Source organism: Sus scrofa, chromosome 8 (genome assembly GCF_054392235.1).
Source record: "Sus scrofa isolate SSC_HxYL_T2T_F1_AM1 chromosome 8, Sscrofa_HxYL_maternal_Yorkshire_Landrace_v2.0, whole genome shotgun sequence".
In the NCBI taxonomy this organism is placed as follows: Eukaryota; Metazoa; Chordata; class Mammalia; order Artiodactyla; family Suidae; genus Sus; species Sus scrofa.
In genome coordinates this window covers 81,925,646-81,953,618 of record NC_139390.1, presented here as the reverse complement: position 1 = coordinate 81,953,618, position 27,973 = coordinate 81,925,646, and the positions used below count along the sequence as shown (strand labels likewise).

At 47.4% G+C, this 27,973-nt stretch overlaps 1 protein-coding gene across 4 annotated transcripts in view; it reads left to right on the top strand.

Annotated features, from left to right (window-relative positions):
• TMEM131L (transmembrane 131 like) overlaps nucleotides 1-27,973 on the top strand; it is a 177,343-nt gene that overhangs the window by 141,161 nt on the left and 8,209 nt on the right. For 2 of the 4 annotated variants that reach the window (XM_084972625.1, XM_021101486.2), the window contains 6 exons: nucleotides 7,563-7,711; nucleotides 17,607-17,731; nucleotides 20,510-20,676; nucleotides 22,086-22,271; nucleotides 25,416-25,494; nucleotides 26,621-26,703. In XM_084972625.1, coding sequence (XP_084828751.1) covers nucleotides 7,563-7,711; nucleotides 17,607-17,731; nucleotides 20,510-20,676; nucleotides 22,086-22,271; nucleotides 25,416-25,494; nucleotides 26,621-26,703 — 789 coding nt within the window. Of the gene's footprint in view, nucleotides 1-7,562; nucleotides 12,950-17,606; nucleotides 17,732-20,509; nucleotides 20,677-22,085; nucleotides 22,272-25,415; nucleotides 25,495-26,620; nucleotides 26,704-27,973 lie in introns of those variants that run through there. The other 2 variants (XR_014812792.1, XR_014812793.1) reach the window with 2 other exon arrangements.

The following is a 27,973-nucleotide window of genomic DNA, read 5'->3' as shown; positions in this document are numbered from 1 at the left end:
TCATCCAATCTTTAACGATCCCTCTGGCTTCTGGCCTAAAAGCGTGTGCTTATTTTTCTGTGTCCAACTTAACCATTTTAATAAGCCCATTTGTATTCCCATTGAAAGTCAGATTTTTGGCATTTTTTAATCTGGAAGAATCAGTTGCCTTTGCTCTTATTTGAAACATCTCAATGTACATAACTTCGGATTTCTCACAGGGGCTGCATGTTCGAGAGTCTCTTGCTGTTCAGAAAGCTTTATGTGTGATGTAGATGATCTTCTGAAATACGTCTCTTTTCAGATGTTTGTAACTATTATTGTTTTCATTTTTGTGATCAAAATAATACAGATGTAGAATTAGGCCTAAAGACAACTTGCTGCACTCTTAGCACAATGAAAGAGGAATAGTTCGCAAATTTTTCATTGTTTCTGCTTATAATAAGGTAAAGGATAAGGAACTTGTAAATTTTAATGTCCTGAAGCCGTGAAATTAACAGCACACGAAAGCTTTCACTGCATCAGGTAGAGACTTCCAAAGTTTCTGAAATACTGATATTTGCAGATATTTCTTTAAAATGCTCTCCTTTGCTTACAGATATCAGCTGTAGAGGAGATTATAGATTGGCTGCTTCTAAGGAGCTTTATGCATCTGGTAGGAAAAAAACAAACAAACTGAATTCCATATGTTCCACGAAAGGACATTCTTAATTTAAAAGACGGCTGGCATCCTCCGAGGAGAACGTGGCCTGGGCAGCCGTGCAGCCTTCCTGGTGGCCCTTGCTTTATCCTAGGTACCATTTCCCTGGCAGCAGAGGCCATGCTTCAAGAGGCTCCCACGTGCGGGGCCAGCACTGTCCCGGCAGGCTGTCCCCCTGGCGAGCGAGGACACCCTCTGGGCGGGGCACCCAGCCAGGTCTGCGTAAAGTCACAGTGTTCCTGGTGGGCTGTTTATGGTGAGGCGGTGGGGTGCCTGTCACTCCATTTCTGCCCCAGACACTCTCTAGGGCCCAGACTACAAAACTTGCGAAAGAACGAAATTAAGGAGTGAGCCTCACTGGGTTTTTCTCTTATGTTGTGTGTCATTTAGGCCTGGAGACAGTATTTGACATAGGCTGGCTTTACATAGACTTAAAATCTAAGTTGTTGGAGGGCCTTGTCCCTCCAGGAGCACTGCTTCTGTGGCCACCGCATCCATCAGGTGTCCGGGTCAATGTGCCTGCCCAGTGCAGGGGCTGTGGCTTTGTGGACCATCAGATGGGAGCTCCCTCTGCTGCCTCCTAGTGCTTTGAGGGGCGTGGACCAGCCTTGCGGTGCCAAGGCGAGTCAGAGACTCGAATCCTCACTGTAGGATCCTCCTGTCCAGTACTTGCTGTCGAAAGCCTGTAGTGGAGCCTAAGTCCTAGCTAATGACACTGCCGCAGGTGTGAGTGAATTTAATCTGGGAGCCAGAAACACAGGGTTTGCTTGCGTCATCGTAGGTGGCAGCCCCGCCCCAGCCTTTCCTCCCTGCGCAGGTGACCAGGACGCTTTCGAGGCTTAAAGTGGAAACCAGTCTTGCGTGTACACATTTGTTTTAAACTGCTCTTTGGCCCGCTCATCAGCCTGTAAAGCGATATCAGGGCGATTCTTAATCAGATCAGATAAGCGCTGATGAGAGAACTTGGGCTTTCCAGCATGTTCACGCCAGCAGGTTCAAAGGTGCTGACTCGCAGCCCTACTTCTCTTTCCAGGACGCACCTGTCAGCAGGATGCTCTGCTGCTCACAGGGAACGCCAGTCGCTGACATGGACGTGGTTCTGACTCTTTGCCGTTTATGGCAGGCATTGTATTCAGCCGGCAGATGGGGGCAGACGGAGAGTGGGGGTGTCACGTTGTGTAAAGGACACTCGAGAATCAGAAAACCACAGAAGTGCTGCCCGAGTTTTCACTCCCTGCTCGAAGCCTCAGTTCTTTTCTTATTTTGAGAAGGATTTCCCTTTGTGACAAGCCCTTCGTTTTCATCTTAAGATGCTTTCTAGGACCGGGAGAAAAGAGCTTCAGCCTTGCCAGCCGAGCTCAGCCCACCCTCGTGGTCCTGGAGCCTCTGGGGAACTTTCCACCTGCACAGGCGGAGCCGGTCCGTGTATGTGCCACAGGCTAGCGTTTCTCCCAAAGCACACAGATGTCCTTAGAAGCAAGACTCGTGAAAAGGGCGCCTTTGGGAAAGGGGACCGGGGAGGTGACCCGTCCCCTGACAGTGCCTGAAGCGACACCCCGAATCTGCCAGACCCCCTGGTGGCACCTGAAGGAGTGGGCCTTCTTTATTCTGAGGCAGGTTTTTTGCCTTCCTTACTGTGTGAGTGAGGGTAACTTTCTGTGTGAGGACAAAGTCTTCCAAGGTGTGGGTTGAAGGCCTCTGGCTTCACGCTCACCATTGTTGTGCAGAAACAGGGTTTTCGAATAACAGAGAATGTGTCACTTCTTTCCTGCTCAGTTTCTCCTGCCTCCTTCTGAGAGGCCTGTGGTAAATCATAAATTAAAATTCCCAACAGAAAGGAAGCCTGCTGACAGATTCTTCAGGGCTCTTATTTCACACACTTGCTTTTTGGCATCAGCTTGTCACACCACCTCCCAACAGCGACCTCTTCCAAACGTGACGTATTCCAGAGAGTCTTGCTCTTCTGACAAGGGCAGGGCTTTAAGCGTCATGTGAATGATCCTGTGGAATAGGTCTCTTTTCTGCTGTTTTTAACAATTACTTTTTCATGATGCAGTCAAAATAATATAGACTTAGTATGAGGGCTAAAGACGTTGCTCTTGGCCTCAGCACAGTGCAAGAGGAGTACTTAGCAAATTTTTCATTGTTTCTGCTTATAATAAGGTAAAGGGTAAGGAGCATTTAAATTTAATAATACTCCGAAGCTGCGAATTAACACTACCACATGAAAGCTTTCGCTGAATTAGATGCCTCCAGAATTTCTGAAATACCAATATTTGCAGAAATTTTTAAAAAATCATCTAATTTGCTTACAGTTACTGTTAATTGAAAATGAAGATCTAGTGGTTTACTGAACATAGAGACCATTTGATACAGTGAAACTCTGAGCAGGATTCTGGCCAGTTCATTTATTCCTCCTCCTCTTTTTTGTTTTTTTAGGGCCGAGCCTGAGGCATATGGAAGTTCCCAGGCGAGGGGTCGAATCAGAGCTGCAGCTGAGACCTACACCACAGCCACAGCAGTGCCAGATCCTCGCCCAGTCAGACACCTACACCACAGCTCATGGCAGCACCGGATCCTTAACCCACTGAGTGAGGCCAGGGATCAAACCTGAGTCCTCATGGATACTAGTCAGGTTCGTTACCGCTGAGCCACAACAGGAACTCCTCCTCCTTCTTTTTTTTTTTTTTTCATGGCCGCACCCACAACTCATGCAAGTTCCCCAGCCAGGGATTCAATTTGAACCAGGTGGACCTATGCCAGATCCTTTAACCCACCACCCCATGCCAGGATTTGAACCTGCACCGCCCCAGCAACCCAAGCCACTGCAGTCGGATTCTTAACCCTCTGTACCATGGCGGGAACCCTGCTTTTTATCTTTGTGGCTCAGCCACTCCTACACTGTGAGATAAATGGAAGAAAAGTGTGTAATGCTGTAAATAAGCACGCTTCCTAGATAATGACGTATGTGCTCACAGTATTTCTGAATTCCTGACTGTGGTCCTGTTGGAGTTTCTCAAGGACTTAATTTGAATTCATTCTATTGTTTGTCCTCATTCTTGGCCCCACAACAGGCATTCGTAATTTTCCAAGAGTCTGTGCTTTTTCCCTTTTAGGGGGTAGTTTAGTGTTGGATCTTACATTTGGATCTTTCCTAAGAAACTCTGATGACTAATGCTTTTAGTGCTGTTCTTGGCCCAAAGAAAACTTGAGGAAATCCATTCTCTCATGAATTAAGACTCAAGGAAAGTCAGGACACATTTTTGGAGCAGAATATCTGTATTCTCTTCATACCAATGGCTTCCAGAATCCAAAGTGATGATAAAGACATGATTTTCGTGTGTTTGTTTTTCTGTCTCCCTTGCTCTCAGCTCTTTCCTTGGCTGCTTCACAGTGTTGGTCGTTTTCCTCCGTGGGCATCTGACACCCAGTTTGTGTTGTGGGGAAATGAATGCTTCCCCAGCATTTTTATAGCTATGTGACATTTACGCCATTTTCTGTGAACAAAACAGAAGAATCCTCACCTTGTAAGCGTTACTGTTAAAACGTTTGCATCTTGCTTTGATGGGCTGCCCCAGAACCCTCAGCGGGGCCTGGAGCCTGCTTTGCTGTGATAAACAAACGCACTGCAAATGCACTGCAGTCATCTCACCTGGCTCAGATTGTAGGGTGCCCTGAGGGAGTCTCAGTTAAAGAAAGAAGGAGAAGGTATGGAAATACTTTGTTTCATATGAGAACCCTGAGGCAGTTATTGTGGGGTTGAAGTTGCTCAGATCTTACTTTGAAGTCAAGGATGGAAGAAGAAATACGCTTATGAATGAAATCACTTGGAGGAAAAATGGAGGGATCACGTTTTCAGATGCAGTTCCTGCTGACACTGACTGTTGCCATGGTTACTGTTGCCACATGGCTACCTAGGGCTTGGTTCTCCTCCCCAGGCAGGTGGGCGTTTCCTGTAGGTGAAGCCCTGCCCTCAAACAGGTCATGCATCTTCCAGTGATGACTCTCTCTTTTTTTTTTTTCCTTCATTTTTTAAAGTTTTATTGAAGTACAGTTGATTTACAAGGTTGTGGTAATTTTTTGCTGTGTAACAAAATGCTTTAGTTATACGTATACATACATCCATTCTCTTTCAGATTCTTTTCCCATATAGACTAGCACAGAATATGGGCTAGAGTTCTCTGTGCTATACAGCAGGTCTCTGTTGGCAAGTCATTCCGTAGACATCAGTGTGCGTACACCGATCCCAAGCCCCCACTCCACCCCTCCCCTGGCCACCTGTCCCCTTTGGTAACCATAAGTTTGTTTTCAAAGCCTGTGAGTCTGCTTCTATTCTGCAAATAAGTTCTTTTTGTATCCTTTTTTTATTTTTTTAAATTTTCATTTATTTATTTATTTATTTGCTTTTTTTAGGCCATACCTGCGGCATATGGAGGTTCCTAGGCTAGGGGTCATATTAGAGCTATAGCTGCTCTCCTACAGCACAGCCACAGCAATGTGGGATCCGAGCTGCGTCTGCGACCTACACCACAGCTCATGGCAACACCAGATCCTTATCCCAGTGAGTGAGGCCAGGAATCAAACCTGCATCCTCATGGATCCTAGTCAGGTTCTTTAACTGCTAAGCCATGAAGAGAACTCCTGTGTTGCCGAGACCAGCCCAGCAGGTGAGGGCTGAAGAATGGGTGCTGTGAAACTTTAGGAAAAAGTTAACATAAAACAAGACAGAGAGACGTTTATCTTAATTAATGGTGGGAACCCGGGGGGACTCAAGGTCTCAGGGACCCAGAGCACTGCCTCAAGAAACCATACTGCTTTTATTGTGCTCTTTAGGATTATGTCAAGTGAGGAGGGAGTTGTAGGTGCAGGATATGGGTTTTTAAAAATTATTTTAAAAGTCACATAGCTGGTAGCTGATTAAGCTTTTGTTCTGAGCTTTAGGCATTTAACAATCATTAGCATTGAGGAAGCTTGGCATCAGCTATCTATGCATTGCATCTAGAGAACCATCATTGTGATTCCGCAAACAGCATGCCTATGTTTGCACCTCGGTTCTCCTTGCTAACGCATATCCTGCTAACGACCCCTCATAAACCCCTTGGGGCCATGAGGCTCATCTTCCTCTTATTCATTAGAGGACATGTCATGCTGTGCAAACAGTGTGCCAATCTGTGCAGGTCTGGGTGCCTAGACCAACGCATTATGTCCTCATTCAGCTGACCACATGAATAACTTATGCCTTTAGGTCTTTGCTCTTAAGCTTAAGTCATTCACCAGCACTGGAACTGTTTTTCAAGCAGGAATATGGGGTAAAGTAAGGCAGGACAAGATGGAGTTTTCAGCATAGAAAATAGAAGCAAAGAGGCTAAGAAAATATTGTAGAAACATGTCTTGCAACACTGTCTCCTTTTTCTAGATCCCACATATGAGTGATATCATATGAAGTTTGTCTTTCACTGTCTAACTTCACTTAGTGTGATAATTTCTAAGTCCATCCATGTTGTTGCAAATGGCATTATTTCATTCCTTTTTATGGCCGAGTAATATTCCATTGTGTATATGTACCACATCATCATTAGCCACTCCTTTGTCGATAAGCATTTAGGTTGCCTCCGTATCTTGGCTGTTGTAAATAGTGCTGCAGTGAACATTGAGGTGCATGTGTCTTTTTGAATGATAGTTTTCTGTGGATGTATGCCTAGGAGTGAGATTGCTGGATCATATGGTAGTTCAATTTTTATTTTTTTGAGGACTCTCCTTCCTATTTTCCATAGTGGTTGTATCAGTTTACATTCCCACCAACAGCCCTTTCCAGTATTTATTGTTTGTAGATTTGGACAATGGCCATTCTGGCTAGTATAAAGTGGTACCACTTCATGGTAGTTTTGATTTCGTGAGCCTTTTCATTTATATCTGTTCCACTTGCATCTTTATAACAGGCAGGGTAGGTAGAGGAGGTAGTATTTTCATTTTATAAGTATGGAAACCAGAGCTCAGTCAACCTAAGAGACTTCCTTTGATTCTAAAACTAATGTGTCTGAGTCATGACCAGAATCCAAGATCTTACCTCCTTCTCTGCTTCCCCCAACTTAAAAAAAAAATGTTGTGGTAGCATATACAGAACATAAAAGTTACCACGTAAAAACACAAAGCTCAGTGGCATTAAGTACATTGTCATCATTGTACAGCCGTCACCATCACTCCTTGCCAAGAACTTTTTCATCATCTCCAACAGAAACTCTGTACCCATTAAGCAGTAATTACCTCTACTCCAGCCCCCGTCCTGTGGGGGCCACCATTCTCTTTTTTTCTCTGTGACTTTGATGACTCTGAGTCCCTCACACAAGTGGGATCACACAGTATTTGTCTTGTTGTAACTGGCCTGTTTCGCAGACTGTAATGTCTTCAGGGCTTATCCATGTTGTCCTCTGTTGACCTTCATTCCTTCCATCCCGCATCTTGACCATTTTTGCGTGTGCGGTTCAGGAACATAAATTATGCTCACGTTGTCGCACGACGAATCATTCCTTTTTAAGGCTGAATGGCATTCCACGGTATTTAGCACGTTTCGTTTATCCATTCGTTATCCACGGGCGTTTGGCTTGTTTCTACCTTTTAGCTTTTGTGAATAATGCGGCCGAGAGTAACAGTGCGCCCCTGCTTTTTCTTCCCTCGACCTCTCTCAATGACTGCAGAACTCCAAAGAGACGTGCATTTTCACCTGTAAACAAAATGCATTTCTAGAGTGTTGTGAATGTCAGAACCAATCCATAGGTCTAAGTCTCATTTCATCACATGAGATCAGTGTAGGGAGGAGATTGAACTGTGGGGGACATGGATGGGAATGATGAGCTAGAAATTGAATCATTTTTATTTATTTAAGGGAATACCCACCAAGTGCCTGTCAAGAATGAAGTAGACAATTGTGAGACTTTGAAAAAGGTTGACACAAAGTCTTCTTCAGAAAAGAAGATTCACAGAGCATCTAAAGAAGACATGTGTTCTGAGAAACAGGATATGCCATCAGTCGAGGTCTGTATTCCTTTTTTTCCTGCTATTAGAACAAAACCTATTCTTGGGGCTTAGCGTGCCAGTATCTGTGTAATAACTGTACCTCTGTATTTCATACTTTTCAAAGAGGCTAGTTATGTCTTTGAAACCATATTGATCATTGGTGAGCTTGCTATGTTCAGAAAATCTATTTGTCTTTTAATTATACAGGAGATACCACAATACTTTCTTTTCTAAAATAGTTTTTGGTGACATCAGATAGCTTTTATCCTCAAGAGAGGCTGTTCATAAGCAAATGGGTTATAACTCTGGGTGTGAAATAGAAGTAGATCGCTCATCCCTCCGCTCCATTTGTTCTCCCAGCATCCGTTTTCAGACTATAATCATGTGAGTTAGAAGCATAAGCCGAAATCCACAGGAGAAGGATGCTTTTCCAGCTCTGGTGCATAGGCCCTAGTACGGTAGAATCTTTCCCTACCCACTGTGCAGGCTACTACAGGGTATCTAGAGAGCAGGACTGAGCCTTGCATCTCAGGGGGAACAAAAGTTCCCAGATAAAGGTGGGAAAGGAATGTGGGAGAATTTATCTGCTTTCCATTGGGACAAAGCTATGTATGTCAGCACACAGCTAATTATGTCAGAACAAAGTGTGCGTGTTCGCACAAACATCGTGAAAAAAATAGCATTGCAGCTGTAGAGATACACTACAGTGAAAATGAGGGAAAGGAGTGAACATACAGGAGACATGTGAAGATCCCAGTCTAGACGAAAACATATCCAGAGACTTGAAGAGAACTCTGAGGATATTGCATACTTAGACTGTGAGTTCAATAAAGTAAGAGCTTTTAAAGGCAAATTAATGCACTAGGATAAGGCTGAAAGAAGTTTTATAAAGTTAAGTCAATATAGACATCACATTATATACACGATGGCCAAAAATTGCCTTACCTGAAGGAAATGATATGAGATAATCAGAGTGAATGTAGAGGGAAAAAAAAATTTTTTTTTTTTTTTTTTTGGTATCTCTAGGAGATATTTTTAAATAATGTCATCCTTTTAAATTTATTCTTTCTTTTTGTCTTTTTAGGGCTGCACCCGCAGCCTACGGAGGTTCCCAGGCTAGGGGTCGAATCAGAGCTGTAGCTGCCAGCCTACACCACAGCACGGCAACACCGATCCAAGCCACATCTGTGATCTGTGTAGCAGCTTATGGCAACACTGGATTCTTAACCCACTAACTGAGGCCAGAGATTGAACCTGCATCCTCACAGGCAGGTTCTTAACCCACTGAGCCACAACAGGAACTCCAGAAAAATTTGAAGAGATTGAAAATTGTAAGGAAAAGATGATGAGAGACATGGGGACAGAGATGGTCCAACACAAGAGTCATGATTGTCTGAGTATATGGCCCAACAGTGGGATAAGTGACGTTTTCAGAGATATACTAGAAGAAAAATTTCCCAAGAGGAGGGAAGAAATAAACTTAAAGATCCAAAGGGCACACTGTGTGCACCAGGAAAGCTGATTCCTAATAATGGACACAGACACATCCTGGTTAAGGGATTGAACGGAAAGCTTAAAGACGGATACAGAAAAGGCAGGAAAATCAAGAAACCCTAGGCTTGCCTCAGGCTTCATAGAAACAGCTAATGCCAGCCGCAGATGCACCTCTCTCAACTCAGATGGACTCGGGAGCCTTGCTTGAGAAAGGGACGTTAGTGAAAGTTAGCCAACCAAGACCAACGTGAGGATAGAGACCCGGGACTGAGGAGGGTGTGTTAAAGGTGTGTGGTTGAGGTTTCTGTCCATCTTGTATCCAGAACTAAAACTAATGTTATGATCGCAGAACAGATTGTAAATATTACAACTTTTTTTTGTTTGTTTTTGTCTTTTTGCCATTTCTTGGGCCGCTCTTGCAGCATATGGAGGTTCCCAGGCTAGGGGTCCAATCGGAGCTGTAGCCGCTGGGCTACGCCACAGCCACAGCAACGCCGGATCCTTAACCCACTGAGCAAGGCCAGGGATCAAACCCGCAACCTCATGGTTTCTAGTCGGATTCTTTTTTGCTGCGCCACGGCGGAAACTCCTATAAATATTAAAACTTTAACAAAGCAAAAATAGTAATAAAATCTGCAAAAACAGGAGGTGGGATTGGAAGGTCAGCAAAAGTAAATTTTCATTTTATCCCTCTTAGTAAAGAACCAATACTGTGCAAAATGGGAACACGGAGTTTAAAAGGGCGAAAACTTAAAAAATATCTTTTAGCATCTTTTTCTCAACTTAGATCCTTAAGGAATTAATGTATCATGTGGAGAAGAAGCAGCTATTTGCAAGTTGGCAGTTCTTTGTGCTACTTCATTTCCTTCTTTTAAGTTCAAGTCAAACTGAGCCTTAAATTTTTATTTAAAATAATAGATGGTCCCAGTGTTCTCAGTTGCTCTGGCGTCTGTCTTGCCATCCTTATGTGTGTATAGGTTCATACAGAGACATGTAAAAAAAGAAGGTTGCCAAGTGGGAGAACCTGGTTATTTCTTATTTTTTTTGTTTCTCCTGCTTTTTAGGGCTGCACCTGCAGCATATGGAGGTTCCCAGGCTAGGGTGCAAATCAGAACTGCAGCTGCCGTCCTACGCCACAGCCACAGCAACTCGGGATCCGAGCTGCATCTGCAGCCTACACCACAGCTCACAGCAACACTGGATCCTTAACCCACTGAGCGAGGCCAGGGATCGAACCTGCATCCTCATGTACACTAGTTGGGTTCATTACTGCTGAGCCACAAAGGGAACTCCCTGGTTATTTCTGAGTGGTGGGATTTTGCTTGATTTCTTTTTTTTCCTTCTTTATACTACTCTGTTTTTGCTTGAACACTATAAAAATCTGGATTTTTTGTTTAAGTAAATGAGATGAGAATGACACCAAATGAGAAAATCACAGACATTCCAAACTAGGAATTTGCGGTCTGTTGAGAAAGACGAGATCTTTGCATGAAGTTGAGTGCTGAAACCAGTCCACAGTCGGTGGGGGGGGGGGGGGCGCTGCGGAAATGGAAGGTCAGTCTCACCAGCGGGGGCCACGGGGAGCCCTTGAAGGGGGAAAGAACTTATGCAGGTGGCGTGTGGAGGGCAGGCAGGCACCCGGCACCACGGAGCCTGGTGGTGATGTTGGGAGCAGTGAGGGCGTCATCTGACTGGGAGGAAGGGGACGACGGGAGAGTTCAGAGTCCTCACAGCCAAGGCCCTTGCGTGCCGACACCAGGGTTAGTCTATTCTCTGGATCTCCGTTGGAAACACAAGGAAGTGAGCATAAGCAGTAGGAAGGGATGCGTGCCTGCTAAGGAATTTTTAGGATCAGTTTTTTTTTTCTTTTTGTCTTTTTAGAGCCACACCTGCGGCACATGGAAGTTCCCAGGCTGGGGGTCGGATCAGAGCTGCAGCTGCTGGCCTGCACCACGGCCACAGCAATGCAGGATCAGAGCAGCATCTCTGACCTACACCACAGCTCACAGCAATGCTAGATCGTTAACCCAGGGAGCAAGGCCAGGGATCAAACCCCTAATGCTCATGGATGCCAGTTGGGTTCTTTAACCACTGAGCCATGACAGGAACTCCTGAATCAAATTTGTTAAAGGACATTGGTCTTTGAGGAGGATTTGGCTTGAGGACGACCAGCCTGGGGACCCAGGTGTGAATCGTGGAGCGCAGTTGAAGGTTTGAGAATGAGGTGGAGGTGGGATGGGGTGGAGGCTGGATAACAAATGGAAGGCAGTCTGCAGGCTGCGATCTTCTTAAAGGTTGCAATTGAGTATTTTTCAGTTGAGTTTCAGGAAGATGGGCAAAATGCTTGCCCTCGAGCCAGTGTGGTGGCGTGGTGGGGGCTTGAATGAATCTGTGAACGATGAGTTTCTGCAGGGTCAGTCTCAGTGTTTTGGAGGCCCAGGTGGGGAAATGGATGCCACCTCTCGTCTTGCAAGAGGCCTTCCCTCTGCCGCTGTGTGTGCTGTATTCAAGACTGTGTTTAGGCAGGAGCAGGGCTGAAGGATAGGACAGCGGGTGGGAGACGGTGTAGCAGGAAGACCAGCAGGCCTTCCTCGCTCCTGACAGCATAAAGTAGAGGAGCCACCTTTGCTTAGAGAGCATTTGCAAGGACAGCTCCAGGGTTTTACATCTGGGCAACCGGAAGATAGAGAGTCGGGGTTTATATCTGCCAGGTTAGTGATGCCTAGTGGTTGAGAGCATGGACTTGGCAGCCACACTCCTGGGGCCTAAATCCAGCTCGATGCTTACTCCACAACCTTGGGCCAGTTCCTCCATTTGGCAGTTCCCTTGTCTGACACAGGAGGGCGCTGACAGTACCGCTACCTCTTGGGGCATGAGAATTAGCCAGGTGAAGAGAAGTACCTAGAATAGCTGCCCTGGTGAGTACCGCCAGTGGTGGGGGAACCAGGGAGGTGACAGGTGGGCAGACACTGACATGAGCTCCCACACCTGGAGCCTGGGACTTGGCAGTGGTCCCCATGGAGGTGAGAATTGGAGGGTGACATGAGTCCGCTGACCTATGTCCTGAGAGGCTATGGCCTCTGAGTTCCAGCCAGCCGGCTAGCTGGCAGGATGCGGGGTCTAGAAGGTGGACAGCAAGGTGCTGAGTGTGGAGACGGGGCCCGATCGCAGGAGCCCAGGTGCAGTCGCTGAGTCCTGGGGAGGTGGAGATGGGTGAAGTCAGGGTCAGAGCCCTCTGAGCTGCCCTGCAGTGAAATGGAAGCCAGCAACGAGCTGTGCTGACCCAACAGCCCCCGGCCTCGTGTTCGGGAGGAGAGGGGGGAGCTGATTGCCCAGGGCCCTCGGTCCTGGGACTGGATAGCACCCCACCCCAGTCCACCGGTGGCCAGGTGCTGTCTGAGTCCTTTCTTCTCCACCTGTCGTTCACCATCAGATCTAGGAGGGCACAGGCCAGGTCTTGATCTCTGTCCATGGAGCTCAGATACGTCCTGGACTCAGCCTCAGGGCTCGTGCAAGTTCCTCCTTCCTCCTGGTCCCTGAGCCTGGGCGGGACAGACATCCGATGGAGCGTCCAGGGCTCGGGCTGTGCGTGGAGGTCACCAGGGTGGGTTTTCTGGGGCGGATGAGGGGTGGCTCTTCTCTGCTGTCTTGGTGACTCACCACCCGTTGGTGTAGAGCTCGTCTTTAAACCCCCGAGTGTACTTTCCATTTCGTTGTTCACTTGGAGAAAATCATTCTTAATAAACACATTCCCAAGCACGGTGCTCAGTGTTTGTTTTTCTTGTACATTCTTGGAGCCTAACTTCGCAGCTTAGAAAACTGTATAAATCTTCTCTCTGTGGCACATGGAAAGCATTCCTCTGGATTTATTGGCAAAGGAGCTTGAAGCCCAGATTTGGGAATCACAAACTAAAGTTTAATCCCAGCCCTTGCTGTTTATTTTTTTTTAAGTGGATCTTTTTTTTCAGAAGAGGAATTCATAATTATTACAGAAACATAAAGAAGGGAGGAAAAGATCTGTCCAAAATGGGTCACTTTTTACATTTTTCCATATTCTCTTCCCTCTCTGTGCACATGTTAAAAGAAAAAAACAACTCAGGATCATTATTATTATGTCTCTGTGCTTTGTTTAATGTCCTAATTGTGACTGTTCTCATGTTAGAAATGAATAGGGAATTTTGTTTTCACGGGTTACATACCATTCCATTATTTATCTCTGCCTGAATCCAAACCGTTCCCCTGCAGGTGGACGTTAACGTTGTTTGCAACTTTTAATTTTTGTAAATAACTGTATGATGAACAGTTTCATTATTAAGTTTTGCTGGTATACCTGGTATATCCTTGCTGTAGGTTTCTAGAAACAGAATTAAAAGAGTGTCAGCTGTTAAGGGCCCTGGCGGGGGCTACCAGCTTGCTCTCCAGAAGGCTGGTGCCCGGTTTCCTTTCACATGCCTGGTGTTCGAGAATGATCATTTCATTCAGGTTTCAGCAGCACCATTTTGGGGAAGAATCTTGGGGAGTGTGATAGGCAAATGACAGGGTTTCGTTTTTCATTTCAGTCTGCATCTCTTACAAGGAAAAGTAATTATGTTTCTTCATTTTTTTGGTAAAGTTCTGAAAAACACAGGCAAAAAAAAAAAATCGTCCATCCAAGACATTAAAAAAATTCCTTTTATTAGACGTGAATATCTAACCCAGTTTCGCTGGCACCGCTCAGAGGCGCGCTGTTACAGCACGCTGCCGCCCTGCCATGCCCTTGCCTTTGTGGGCAGAAACATGCAGTGTAAACACATCATTTGTGGGTTTTTGTTTGTTTTTCTTTTTGCCTTTTCTAGGGCCACTCCCTCGGCATATGGAGGTTCCCAGGCTAGGGGTCTAATTGGAGTTGTAGCTGCTGGCCTATGCCGGAGCCACAGCAACGCCAGATCCAAGCCACGTCTGTGACCTACACCACAGCTCACGGCAATGCTGGATCCTTAACCCACTGAGCAAGGCCAGGGATCGAACCCACAACCTCATGGTTCCTAGTCGAATTCATTAACCACTGAGCCATGACAGGAACTCCACACTTGTGTTTTTAAAGCTAAAATGGAAAGCTGAGATACAGGCTGGTCTGTACTTTGCCTTTCCTAAAAACATACTTTATTATTCAATATCGGTGGGCAAACTCTTCATGTTTTTAGCTTTCTCTGTTTCTTTTGTGAGTTTGCATGTCATGTCCTTTGCCCACTTTGCTATTGAATGTTAGTGGTTTTTTCTTGTTTCCTGCAAGAACATAGGTGTAGGTATCAGCTCTATCAAATAGTATAATAATTTTTTCACAGTATGCTCTTTCCCTCTTTTATTTGCTCTGACTTATATACATGGCTTTAAGAACACTTTTGTGCTGTCAACCCATGATTTATTTCTCTTTGATTTCTTCCTTTGCTTTTATTAGTAAAGCTTAGGAATTTTTTTTTTTTAATTTTAGGGCCACACCCATGGCATATGAAGGTTCCCAGGTGAGGGGTCGAATCAGAGCTGCAGCTGCCCACCTATGGCATAGCCACAGCAACACCAGATCCGAGCTGCATCTGTGACCTACACCACAGCTCACAGCAACGCCAGATCCTTAACCCACTGAGCGAGGCCAGGGATTAAACCCGCATCCTCATGGATGAAGGTCAGATTCCTTTCCCCTGAGCCACGATGGGAACGTCAGGTTTAGGAAATCTTATTTCCTTACCCTGCAGTCAAATGGTCCCTTGCTCAGGGGCATCAGAGAACTTGGTTCAAGTAATTCAATGGTGATGACGATAATAGCTTAAGTCTCCTGTAAACTACTTATTGTGCATCAAGTTCTTTAAGCCTCACCACGGCTTTTTGAGGAAGGCTGGGGAGCCCAAGGCACAAAGAGGCCACGGCCTTTGCCGGAGTTGACACAGCTTTTCAACACAGTGAGGTTCCGACCAGGTGCTTTGGCCTGGTCTCAGTCTCGGGTCTGTGTGGACTCTCTGAGCTTCCTGGTCAGGCCTGCCTCTGTGCATGTGACATGTTTCCATGTGACACCAGGAAACAAAAGAGCCAGTGGTCCCTTTACTCATCGTTCTGTGTCTTGACAAGTCTTTGGCTTTGGGTCTCAAGTCTGCCTGTCCCTCTCTGTTCTGTCAGCTGCCACCACTGTGGGCCCGTCCTTGCCCAGCTGACCCTGGCCAGGTTCCTCCTTGCTGCCTGGCGCTTCTCTCTGTCTCTCACACGCACACGCACACACACAAGGGGGCAATGCTTCTCAGCACTGGGTGCCACCTGTGTGTGGTTCCCGCAGTGCCGACCCTCTCATTGGCACATGGTGCCGTCTGGCCGGGCTGGGTTGAGAAGGCGGCTGAGGGGCAGAACGACTCCTGACCAGCTAACTCTTCCTCATTCCACTTAGAGGCTGGTCCTTTATTTGTGTGTGACCGTGGAGGGACAGAGAGGCTTAAGTGCCTGCTGTGTTAAAAAGCTTTTCTGGGAGTTCCCGTCGTGGCGCAGTGGTTAACGAATCCGACTAGGAACCATGAGGTTGCGGGTTCGGTCCCTGCCCTTGCTCAGTGGGTTAATGATCCGGCGTTGCCGTGAGCTGTGGTGTAGGTTGCAGACGCGGCTCGGATCCTGCGTTGCTGTGCCTCTGGCGTAGGCCAGAGGCTACAGCTCCGATTCAACCCCTAGCCTGGGAACCTCCATATGCTGCGGGAGCAGCCCAAGAAATAGCAACAACAACAACAACAAAAGACAAAAAGACAAAAGACAAAAAATAAATAAATAAAAAAAATAAAAAAAAAAAAAAAGCTTTTCTGGGCCCTGAAGTGGACAGGTAAGGCGACAGAAGGGGTCACCCCCCCCCAAAGTTGGGAACACCCAGATGACAACACATGAAGAAATATGGTTGGGATTTAATGTTTAGCATCAGGTCATGTCTCATCATTGGTCTTTCATTTGTTTAACATCAAACTTAAACAGTTAGCAAAAGGTCCTAGAGGATAGGGCTTTGTGTGTTTAATTTGTCCTTTTTTTGTGTGTGGCCCCATCCACAGCTTGTGGAAGGTCCTGGGCCAGGGATGGAACCCGTGCCACGGCAGTGACTTAAGCTGCTGCAGATCCTTAACCTACAGCACCACAGAGGAACGCTAACTTTTCGTATTTGGAAAATACCTTCAGAATGAGAAAAACGTGAATACATGTTGGGGGAAAAATATATAGAGGCGTGGAAAGAAGCAAGCAAGATACCCTCACCCTACTCGTGGTCACTGACATCGTCATTTTCTCTCTAGTGTTCGTTACTGCAGTGAGCATCTTGCTTGATAGATAACCGGAGGCTCTCAGTACCCCAGAGAGTACGTGCAGGCATCTAAAACCTTGTCTGTCTCTTCTTCCAAGGCTGCTTTAAAGGGGCAGCGTGGTGCAAGGAAGAGAAAGAGAATGTATGAGAACTCATTAAAGACATGAGTTACTTAAAGATTTCAAAACACATCCCACTCTCCTTGGGCCTGTTAGTAGACCAGGCCTAGTATTTATTTATTTATGGTTGTTATCATTATTTATTTTGTCTTTTTATAATGATTTTTACTTTTTCCATTATAGCTGGTTTACAGTGTCAGTTTTCTACTGTCCAACAAGGTGACCCAGTCACACATACATGTCTACATCCTTTTTTCTCACATTCTCAGGCTCCATCACAAGTGTCTAGATATAGTTCCCAGTGTTATACAGCAGGATCTCATTGCTCATCCATTCCAAAGGCAATAGTTTGCATCCATGCCTAATATTTAAAAGAGGAAAAAGCCCAAATTAAAAAATGATCTGTACACACATATATAACATTTATATCTCGTGCTAAATTAAGTTTTTGCCATTTAAAAAGCATCAGGCATATTCTTGCCTCATTTGCCTCAAAAGCTTAAACTGCTTTGGAGGATTCTCTGGAGTTTTGGCTCTTCTCACGTTCCTCCATAAACAGAAAAACACAAAAACACAAATTACTCCAAAGTTGAGTTTTCACATGGCTTTTCTTCAGTAGTAGTTCGTGTGCGTTGCACATACCAAACAAACAGGTGAAGGTCAGAGGGTTTATTGCTGCTGAGGTTAACAGCAAGCTGGCCATAAATTGCGAACAGATGTTTTTCCTTTTTAGCTCCTCAGAAATTTTATAGGCAACATTTTTTTTTTTTTCTTTCTGCAGAGGTTGAGGGAGGTAGAGAAAGAAGGGAAATGAAAACAAACCAGAGATTGAGAAAAATGTATGTCTCTGTTTTCACTAGTGTTGGAATGTTCTGAATTCAGATGGAGTTGATCTTTAAAATTAAAAAAAAATTGTACAGAGGGTTTTTTTTTCAATGTGTACTATGTACTAGTAAGTTTAAACCTTTACTAGAAGTTTCTTTTTTTTTTTTTTTCTTTTTAGCAAGAAGATCCTTATAGGAAGAAGAAGCTTCAGGAGAAAAAAGAAGGAAATTTACAAAACTTAAATTGGAATAAAAATCGAACGTGTAGGAAAAACAAGAGAAGGGGTGCTGCCCAGGTCTTGAGGTGTGTAGTTTTTAACAATCTCTTGAAATTTTTTCATCTGTTATTTACCCTCTAATTTTACATTTAGCCTTTGCCTTTTGGTCTTATTTTCTGTTGGCTACATAACAAAAGGTTAGGTGGGTGTAGATGTTTGTATTTTGAGATAAAAGTAAGTTCTTGGAGTTCCGTTGTGGCGCAGCAGAAATGAATCCAACTAGTATCCATGAGGTTGCAGGTTCAATTCCTGGCCTCGCTCAGTGGGTTGAGGATCTGTCGTTGCCGTGAGCTGTGGTGTAGGTCGCATACTTGGCCCGGATCTGGCGTTGCTGTGGCTGTGGCATAGGATGGCAGCTGAAGCTCCGATTAGACCCCTAGCCTGGGAACCTCCATATGCCGCAGGTACGGCCCTAAAAAAAGAGACAAAAGACAAAAGACAAAAAAAAAGTTCATAAAATTAATATTCTCAAAAGGAACATGGCTGCTGGTTACATTTTCATTTGTTTTGCTGAAAACCCCTTAAAACAAGCAAATTGTTAAAACTTTACCTAATGAACTACTTAGAACTCAGGGCGGTTTTAGGGGAAAGAGGCAGAGCCATCCCACCAGGCCAGGACCTTCGTTCTGCTTGTGGAAACACAGAGGCTTTGGTCCAGCAGGTCCTGGGCATAGGCAGGTCCCAGCTCCCAGTCTGATCCTGACCCTCACCCCTCTGGCTGGGCCGTCCAGGGTTTTGATAATGAAAGAGGATGCCCACACATAGAATCTTTGCTGCGTTCAGTCCTGTAGGTTCTTGGAGCTGTGGGAAGTGGGGTGCAGAGGTTAGACTGAAGCCCCAGGGCTGGTGGGAAGCAGAGCCAGACATTGCACGTGCAGAGCCTCCTGAAGGCCCAGTGTCCTACTGTTCCCCACCCCGGTCCTCAGTCTAACCCATTGTTAGATTATTGTTAGCACGGACTGCTTGTCCGGTGGGCCAGCACCCCCTCCTGACTGCATGGGCGTCCCAGCCTGCTTCCTGGTACGTGGCCCCTCTGTCTTCACCACTTCCACTCTGCTTCTTTTGTGCTTTTGCATCTGGGGGTTTCTCTCTCTTGTGAGCCCAGCTAGGGACTTCCATGGGCTTCTGTCCAGGTGTCTTTTAGTGGCTCCACATTTGCATGTGGTAACTTGCTGTTGTTCTTGTGGCTGGAAGGGGCTCTGGCAGAAGAGCCTGCCCAGGGGCAAGGACCCTCGGAGGGGGACACGGGAGACACTGCCTGCAGCATCTGTCCCCCTTTGCATTGGCAGCTCGGACCCTGGGACCCAGCCCTGTAACATGCCCCCTGGAGTGTCCTGCTCTGTGGGAGGAGGACAGGGTGACCCCCAGGGCCCTCAGGCACTAGTTCTGTGTCCCACGATCAGCAAAATGCAAAGAGGGAGAGAAAGAAAGATACCCATTGTTAGATTATTGTTAGCACTGAGTATGACGACTGAGGCATGAGTATCCTTATTTAGGCTAAATTATTTGAAAGCTGTACTGTGGTCTTTGGTAGAAAGGCCAGTACACCTTGTATTCTCATAAAAATTTGATGGGCTTACGGGGTCACTATGAAACAGTATATCTTCCTGAAATGGACATAATGGGAAGGTATAAAATTAGGGTGGATTTTCACCAATTAAACATGAATGACATACTTTTCGAAGCAGATTTTGGACATGCTAAAGAAACACATGACGTTGTCAAAGAGTTAACCCTTGGGTAGCTTGTAGCTTTGCGATGCTGAAGTGGGTGGTGGTTGTCGGACTGTCGTTGCCTTGGCTTCAGCTTCTATACACTTTACCCTGAAACCAGTGAAACCATCAGCTCCATCTCACATTTAATCTTCTTACCTGCCGTCCTGCAAGCCAGGCATGAGATTGGACACTGGGAAATAATCATCCAGGTGTCTCCACAGCGTCCTCTGCACATTTCTGTGTCTCTGTTGACAAAACCATATTCCCGGCCATCCCTCAAGTTAGAGAGGTGCTGGTACTGGACGCTGAACTCCTTGGGAGATGGACTTTATTCTTTGTGGATGCTGCATCTTTTCTAATAATGCGTGGCTCGTGGTCATCACTCAAGTGCTCGCCAAATGAGTGAATGAGAAAGGCTTTAAGTTAACACTCAGTACCTCCCCCCAGTCACAAAGGAACAGGTTCATCTTTTGACAGTGATATTTTAGGAGTTCTCATGCTGGCTCAGCCAGTTAAGAACTTGACGTAAGCTCCATAAGGATGGGGGTTCAATCCCTGGCGTTGGGTTAAGGATCTGGCGTTGCCGTGAGCTCAGATCTGGTGTTGCTGTGGCTGTGGCGTAGGCTGGCGGCTGCAGCTCTGATTCATCCCTTAGCCTGGGAATCTCCGTATGCTGCAGATGCGGCCCTAAGAAAAGCAAAAAGAGAGAGAGAATGATCTTTTACACTAACACCAAGGAAGACCAGCTGAGAGTCGTGGGTTCTGGTTCTGTACTTAGCACTTAGCAGTTGACCTTGGGGGACTCATTTAACCTGGGGCGTTCCCTTCCCGTCACTGTAAAATGGGAAGAGATGACATGAGCCCCAGCTTAGTTCTGGTTCTAAAGCGGCAACATCTTCTTCTTACTGATATCCCTCCCTCCCTCATCCTTTTCTCCCAGCAGACCCGGAGAAGAGAGGTCTGACATTGTTGCAGATGTCATTGTTGCATTGTTGTGTTTGCGCCTCTGCTGAGTCTCAAGGAAAGCAAGTATGTATGCGCACATGTGTGATAAGATGCACACACGATCTTTTCTGGTGGCTCTTCCAGGCCTTCTGAACAGAGCGAATTAAAGCTGGTGTGCAGTGAATTCGAAAGGTCCACGCTGAGCAGTGACATTGCGGTCAGAAGCTGGTGTCTCCAGGAAAACCCCAGGCAAACGTGTAAAGTAGATGCTGGCGTTGGAAGCAGCTTACCCACCTCGCAGGGAGAGGCAGGTACGCACCGTGTGGAGCTTTGAGCGGGGCTGCTGTTGAGGGATGGTCGTTTCCTGGGAAGGTACCCGCTGGGGGACCCGTGGCTCTCGATGAGGTCATCACCTCACAGGCTTAGTTGACTCCAGCCCGGCTGGGAAGCCGTCAGGATGAGACGGGAGGCTGAGATTCTAGGGAGGGACCAGGTGAGAAGAGTGGCCATTCTCACACACCTGTGCCGGGTGGTTCCCGCTGAGCCAGGCTGTGGCCCCTTCGAGGACCGCTGGGCAGTGCCCAGGGAGTGGGTGGCAGAGGGCACCCAGGGCTTGGAGGAGGGTGGCAGGAGAGTAAAGGGCTGCTGACGCTGGCAGGACTTATGGGGGTGGGGGCGGTAGTGGGGGGGTGGTTGTGATCCTCCTGTTCCCAGACCCGGTGCTCCCCACCCCCCACCCACCCCTGGGACGCAGGGCTCAGGGCTTTCTCATTGATTCTCTGGACACCTACATGTTGCTTCTTGGTCTTACTCAAGGCTCGTCCCCCCGACAAGTAGAGAGTACTTGGAGGCTCTTGGTGGACATTTTATTTATTCAAATTAAAAATGAATTTTTGGCCTCATGTGGGAATCACAGTTTGTACTCCAGGGATTGAACCCCAGCTGCAACAGTGAAGGTGCCGAATCCTAACTAATAAGACCACCAGGGAGCTCCCAGTGGACATTTTAATAAAACAGAGGAGTTACGTACAAATCTCCAGTCCAATAAAACAGCCTTGATTTTTTTTTTTTTTTCTATTTTTTTCTTAGAACCACTCCCCTGGCATGTGGAGATTCCCAGGTTAGGGGTCGAATTGGAGTTACAGCTGCCAGCCTACACCACAGCCACAACAACACAGGATCCAAGCGTCTGAGCTGCGTCTGTGACCTATACCACAGTTCATGGCAATGCCGGATCCTTAACTCACTGAGCAAGGCCAGGGATCAAACCTGCAACCTCATGGTTCCTAGTTGAATTCATTTCCACCGAATCACGATGGGAACTCCCTTACTGTACGTTTTGAGATTGATTTGTTTGATCTTGCTAATTTAAAACCTTTTAAAAATGAGAACAGGAATTTCCCAGCGGCCTAGTGGGTTAAAGATCTGACATTGTCACTGCTGTGGCTTGGGTTCAGTCCCTGGCCTGGGAACCTCTGCATGCCACATCCTCATGGATACTAGTCACGTTCGTTTCCACTGAGCCACAACGGGAACTCCCTGCCACCCCACTGCTGTTTAAGGGCTGTTTAAGGGCCCACGGTCTGTTACAGTGAACCTGTCTCTCCGCGCTGGATGAGCAGAGTAGCAGATCCTGGCATTGAACCTTGCCTTCTTCATAACTTCTCTCCTTCGATGAGAAATTGTGTCAGTGAAAGATGGCCCTCCTCCCTCCCTGCAGACGGCTACTACCAGAATCCTGGGAAGCAGAATGCCGAGAAGTCTTGCTCAGACTCCAGCTCAGACTGTGGCAGCTCCTCGGGCAGTGTGCGTGCCAGCCGGGGCAGCTGGGGCAGCTGGAGCAGCACCAGCAGCTCCGACGGGGACAAGCGGCCTGCAGTGGGCCCTCCGCATTTCCTACCACCCGGTGAGTGTCCTCCCACTCCAGGCCCAGGGTCACTTTCTGCTGTGCATCAGGGGGTTTGCTTTGGATTTTAGCCACTTTCTTTTTCTTCCTTCCTTCCTCCCACCTTCCCTCCCTCCTTCCATTATTATTATTATTTTTTTTAAGGTTGTTTTGTGCATGCCCACAGCATGCAAAAGTTCCTGGACCAGGGATCAAACCCGTGCCATGGCAGTGACAACGCTGAATCCTTAATCTCCTGCACCACAAGGGAACTCCTTTTTTTAAAAAAAGTTTTATCAAAGTCTAGTTGTTTTACACGGTTGTGTAATTCCCGCTGTGCAGTGGGGTGATTTGGTTATGCATGTCCACACATCCATCGCTTTTCAGATTCTTTTCCCACCTAGATTATCACACAGTCCTGGATAGAGTTCCCTGTGCTGTACAGCAGGTTGGCCAGTCATTCCGTGTAGAACGGTGTGCATGCCAATCCCCCACCCCCAACCCATCCCTCCCCTCACCTATCCCCTTTGGTGGTAGTGGTGGTATTTTTTTTTTTAAGTCTCAGGAACAGTTCAAAGAACTCCCACATTTTTTTGCTTCTACATTTTTTTACTATGTTAAGACATAACGTAAAGTGTACCATTTTCACAGTTTGATGTGTACAATTCAGTGCAGTACGTCCCTTCACATTGTTGCTACCCTCAGACCCTTTTCCCTCCCCAAACAGAAACTGGCTACCTTTTATTTCTTTTTTTTTTTTTTTACTTTATTTTTAGGGAGTGCACCCTTGGCATTTGAAAGTTCCCAATCTAGGGGTGGAATCAGAGCTCTAGCCGCCGGCCTGCACCACAGTCACAGCAATGCCAGATCTGTGCTGCATCTGCGACCTACACCACAGCTCACAGCAACGCCAGATCCTTAACCCACTGAGCAAGGCCAGGGATTGAACCTGCATCCTCATGGATGCTGGTCGGGTTCGTTAACCACTGAGCCACAACGGGAACTCTTCCTGGGTCCCTTTTATTTTTTTTATTTTTTTTATTTTTTTGTCTTTTTTTTGTTGTTGTTGTTGTTGCTATTTCTTGGGCCGCTCCCACGGCATATGGAGGTTCCCAGGCTAGGGGTTGAATCGGAGCTGTAGCCACCAGCCTACGCCAGAGCCACAGCAACGCGGGATCTGAGCCGCGTCTGCAACCTTCACCACAGCTCACGGCAACGCCGGATCGTTAACCCACTGAGCAAGGGCAGGGACCGAACCCGCAACCTCATGGTTCCTAGTCGGATTTGTTAACCACTGCGCCACGACGGGAACTCCCCTGGGTCCCTTTTAAACCATAGCCCTCCCTTACCCTCCCCTGCAGCCCTGTAAATCTCTCTTCTCCTTTCTATGCATTGAATCCTCTGGTATCTGTTAAGTGGAGTCACGCAAGACTTCTTTGGTGACTAGTTTATTTCACCCAGCATGTATGATCTTTAAGGCATATGCTTGTGATGAGTCAGGACTTCCTTCCTTGTTAAGGCTGCGTAGTAATCCCTGCTGTGTATTTACTGCATTTTATCCATCTCTTCTTCTGCTGATGGACACAACCTTCGGGGTGTGATGAATAATGTTGCTGTGAACAGTGGTCCTCCCTTGCTTTTGAAAATTTAAAGATACAGGAAAAGTCAAAAAAGCATCTCTTTTTCTATCACCCAGAATTGGCAACTCTTAACATTGTCATATTTGCCCCTCATTTTTTAAGAAGTAGTGTTTTAGACTATGTTCCACTTTCCTCTCCTTGAGAACCTCCGGTGTCCACGGTTATGGATGTGATGTGTCTTCTTTTAGTTCACATATTTTATTTCACATATATCCATCAACAAAACAAAGAATAGCTCTTACCGACATAAAGGAGATCATACGTCGTGCCGCATCTTGCTTTTTCACGCAGCTTCATTTTTTATAGCTCCATGTCTGCGTAAAGCTTTTATTCACTCCTTTCTGCTGTGATAGTCAATACAGCACACGGTCAGGCTTTGTATCAGGACAGGCAGGGAGGCAGGGCTGCTGTTGGGGTCACTGGGGCTTCCGGGGGGGGGGCTTGCTTTTCGTGGGGCAGGCTCCTTTGTACCTCCCAGGACCTGGGCCAGGGAGTCATGGGGTTTTCTGGATGCCTTGGAACCGCTTGTCCCCCAGAGCCCAGCCGCCTCCCACCACCTCCGTCCTCGGCCCCCTGACTGGCTCTCTCGCCTGCCAGCAGGGCTCCCTGTAAAGAACCTCTTGTTGGAGTTGCTGCTGTGGGTTAAGGATCTAGTGTTGCTGCAGCTGTAGCGTAGGTTGCAGGTGCAGCTCGATTCAACCCCTGGCAGCAGGTGCCACAGAGGCAGCCTCTCCCTTCATACCCCACCCCCCCAAAAAAGCAGCAACTCTTGTCTGGGAGACCAGGGCCCTGGTACCATAAGAACTGAGACAAATGCCTTCTTGTGTTTTCAGTCCGTTTCTCAGTCTTTTCTCATCATGGGCTCCTCCTGCAGGCACCTTATTAGACCCTATTTGCCTAATGACCCCCCACCCCCACCCCGCCGAAAATCCCAGTGCTGCTGATACACACTGTCCATCTCTTCACTACTGTGTGCTGTGCCTGACACCTAAATGATAAGCCTTTCCTTCCGCTGCCCTACGTGGGAACAACACCGCCCGTGTAGACAAGGTCCAGATGCGGGTGCAGGGCGGGCTCGCAAGGCGAGACTTTTTCAAAATTGGTCCTTAGTGTTGACAGGAAAATAGAAGTGCAGCTTTTGCTGGGGGTTGGGGAATAAGGCTGACAGGTGGAGAATGCGAGGCGGAGGGTGGCACTGCTGTAACCACAGCCTCAGATGCAACCTCGTTGGGTTTGGAGGTTATGCAATAATCAATGCAGGAACATGCCCCCAATATAAGGAATGGTGTAAAAGACCCAAAAGACAAAGTATTTTTGAAGAGTGAGCCCAATTTCGTACATAGACAGACATAAACATTTTTTTAATTAAAATTTTAAATTACTGCGTGTGTGAATATCAGTCGAAAGTGGAAAATCACTCAGCAGAGGTTCAGGCTGTTAGCAGTCTGCGTCGGGAGTACAGAGCATGTGGTACAGCTGAATTACGTTTATAAAAACTGGGCACTATCTTTTCGTGTCTTTGCAGGAGACAGTGTCGCACAAAATGACTTTCCCTCTGAAGCTCCCATCTCCTTGAGTCTTTCTCATAACATCTGCAATCCCACGTAAGTGTTTTCATTTTCTAGCTTTTACTATATGGTTCAGGTACTGCTTGGCTCAGTGTGTTTCTCTGGCTCTGCAAGCTCAAACAGGAAGGCCTTTGAAGGATGTCAGCGAGTAAAAGCCGACGTTACTAATAATTCAGAGCGCACCGTCCTTCTGGGCAGGAGGCTCAAGGGGGAGCGTCTGTGGCGTCGCGGGTCCTTTCAGTGATGCGGCCACATTAGAGAAGACCTGGTTCCTGAAGGCAGGCAGGCCAGTAGTTGGCGGATGGGGACCAGCTCCTCTCGGCTAGGACTTGAAATAAAGCTGAGCATCGACAGTTCAGAAACGTTGGCGGTAACTTAGTGGACACAGACGTGTTTCCAGCTTCACCATGTGATGGTTTCACAGCCTCGGACAAACTGCACAAGCACCGTTTACTGAGAGAGGGAAGGGGGAGCTGGCCGGGGGGGCCAGGGCTGGACTGTGAGGAGGAAAGGGCTGCAGAGTGAGAAGCGTAATTGGGTTTTAGGCGCCCGGAGAGGACGGGGGTGTCATGGAAACCAAGCTGGACCAGGAAGGCACTGCCTGAGCTGTTGGTTAGGGGGCGGGGATGGAAGGTCACTGCCAGCTGGTGGGGGGGCAGGCTGCAGACTGCCTTGGTTACCATAGTGAGAATTGTGCTGTTGTTGTTATTAAAACACAGCTTTGCCAGATCTTAGGAATTTAACATCCCTCGGCCTTTTCCCGGGTGTATTTCTGTGTGTCTCTAGTGTCTATATGTTTTGGGAGGGGAAATTCACATTAAAAATTCAGTCTTAGCGTTCCCGTCGTGGCTCAGTGGTAACGAATCTGGCTAGTGTCTGTGAGGTTGTGGGTTTGATCCTGGCCTTGCTCAGTGGGTTAAAAACCCAGTGTTGCCATGAGCTGTGGTGTAGGTCGCAGACGCGGCTTAGATCTGGCATTGCTGTGGCTGTGGTGTAGGCTGGCAGCTACAGCTCCGATTCGATCCCTAACCTGCGAACCTCCATATGCCATGGGTGTGGCCCTCAAAAGGAAAAAAAAAATATCCTCAGACTTGGCCCTGCAAATGCAGTATTTCCTTGTACGAAAAGCCATTCCTCACCTGCTTGCTCCCTCTCCGCGCAGAGACGTGAGGGGCCTCCCCCAGTACGTGGAAGCTCCGTGTCCCAGCCTTCCTGCCGGGCCTGCAGGTGCAGAGGAAGATAAAGGTGAGGCTCGATGCTCTTGCTCCAGACATTGGCTGAGTGTCCACTAGGCCCGGCTGGTGAGGGACAGAGCAGGCTTGGCGGGCAGGGCTGGTTCCCATTGCACCTGGGCTTCGTGCTTCGGGGCCCCTTCTTCACGGATCCTGAACCTCCTTCTGGGAAACTGTGGCCCCAGAGCAAGGAGGGGATGCTTTCTCCGGGCTGCCACTACCTTTATTCCCTGTTTCCATCTGGATTGGGAGGTGCTGGGAGGCCAGGCCGGCTGGAGAGCTGGTCCAGGAAGTTTGAGGAGCTCCCTCAGCCACCCTCCACCTCCCCTGTCTCTGCCTCCTCGTCCCCTCCCCTCTTCACGGAAGCCCATCAACCGGCCTCCCTCTGACCAATCGCTGAGCGTCTGCTGGCTGGGGTTGGGGGTGGGATAGGACAGAGGCCCCGGGGTATGGACGTGGGGCCCAACCAGTGGGAAGGAAAGCTGCTCCTTCAGGGGGTCTGTCCAGGTGTCCCCCCCAGGGCCTCCTTTTACTGCTCCCTTCCTTGCCTCCTTCCTGCCTAATCAGGCTCAGGAGTCTCAGCAGGATAAGCTGTCCAGCCCTGGCCTTTCCTCACATAAATCATGCTGGCGTTAGAGGCTGCCTAGGGAGCTCCCCTTGTGGCTTAGTGGGTTAAGAACCTGACTAGTATCCATGAGGATGTGAGTTGAATTCCTGGGCTCCATCAGTGGGTTAAGGATCCTGCATTGCTGTGAGCTGTGGGGTAGGTCGCAGGTGCCATGAAGAAATAGTGTTAAATTCAGTACTTTCCTAGACAAGATTTGGGAAGGGTTAGAAGGTAGTGCCTGTTTCCTTTGAGATCACAGAGGGGAGGGAGGGTTTAGTTAATTGTGGGGAGAAAAAAAAAAAAAAAAACGCATGTCAGAATGAGTTAACACAGGAGTTCCCATCGTAACTCAGCAGAAACGAACCCGCCTAGTATCCATGAGAATGCAGGTTCGATCCCTGGCCTCACTGAGTGGATTAAGGATCTGGCGTTGCTGTGGCTGTGGTATAGGCCTGCTGTAGCTGCAGCTCTGATTTGATCCCTAGCCTGGGCACCTCCATATGTTGCAGGTGCAGCCCTAAAAAGACACCCCCCCCAAAAAAAAATAGTGCTTGTTCACAGCACCTGTCCGCAGAGCCTGGTCCTGTCCACTTCCACAGCCTTCCACAGCCCCTCATGTGCCTGCCCTGTGCTCTGCCCTCTGTTCCATGGCAGCCTGGCCTCCTCTGCCTGTGCT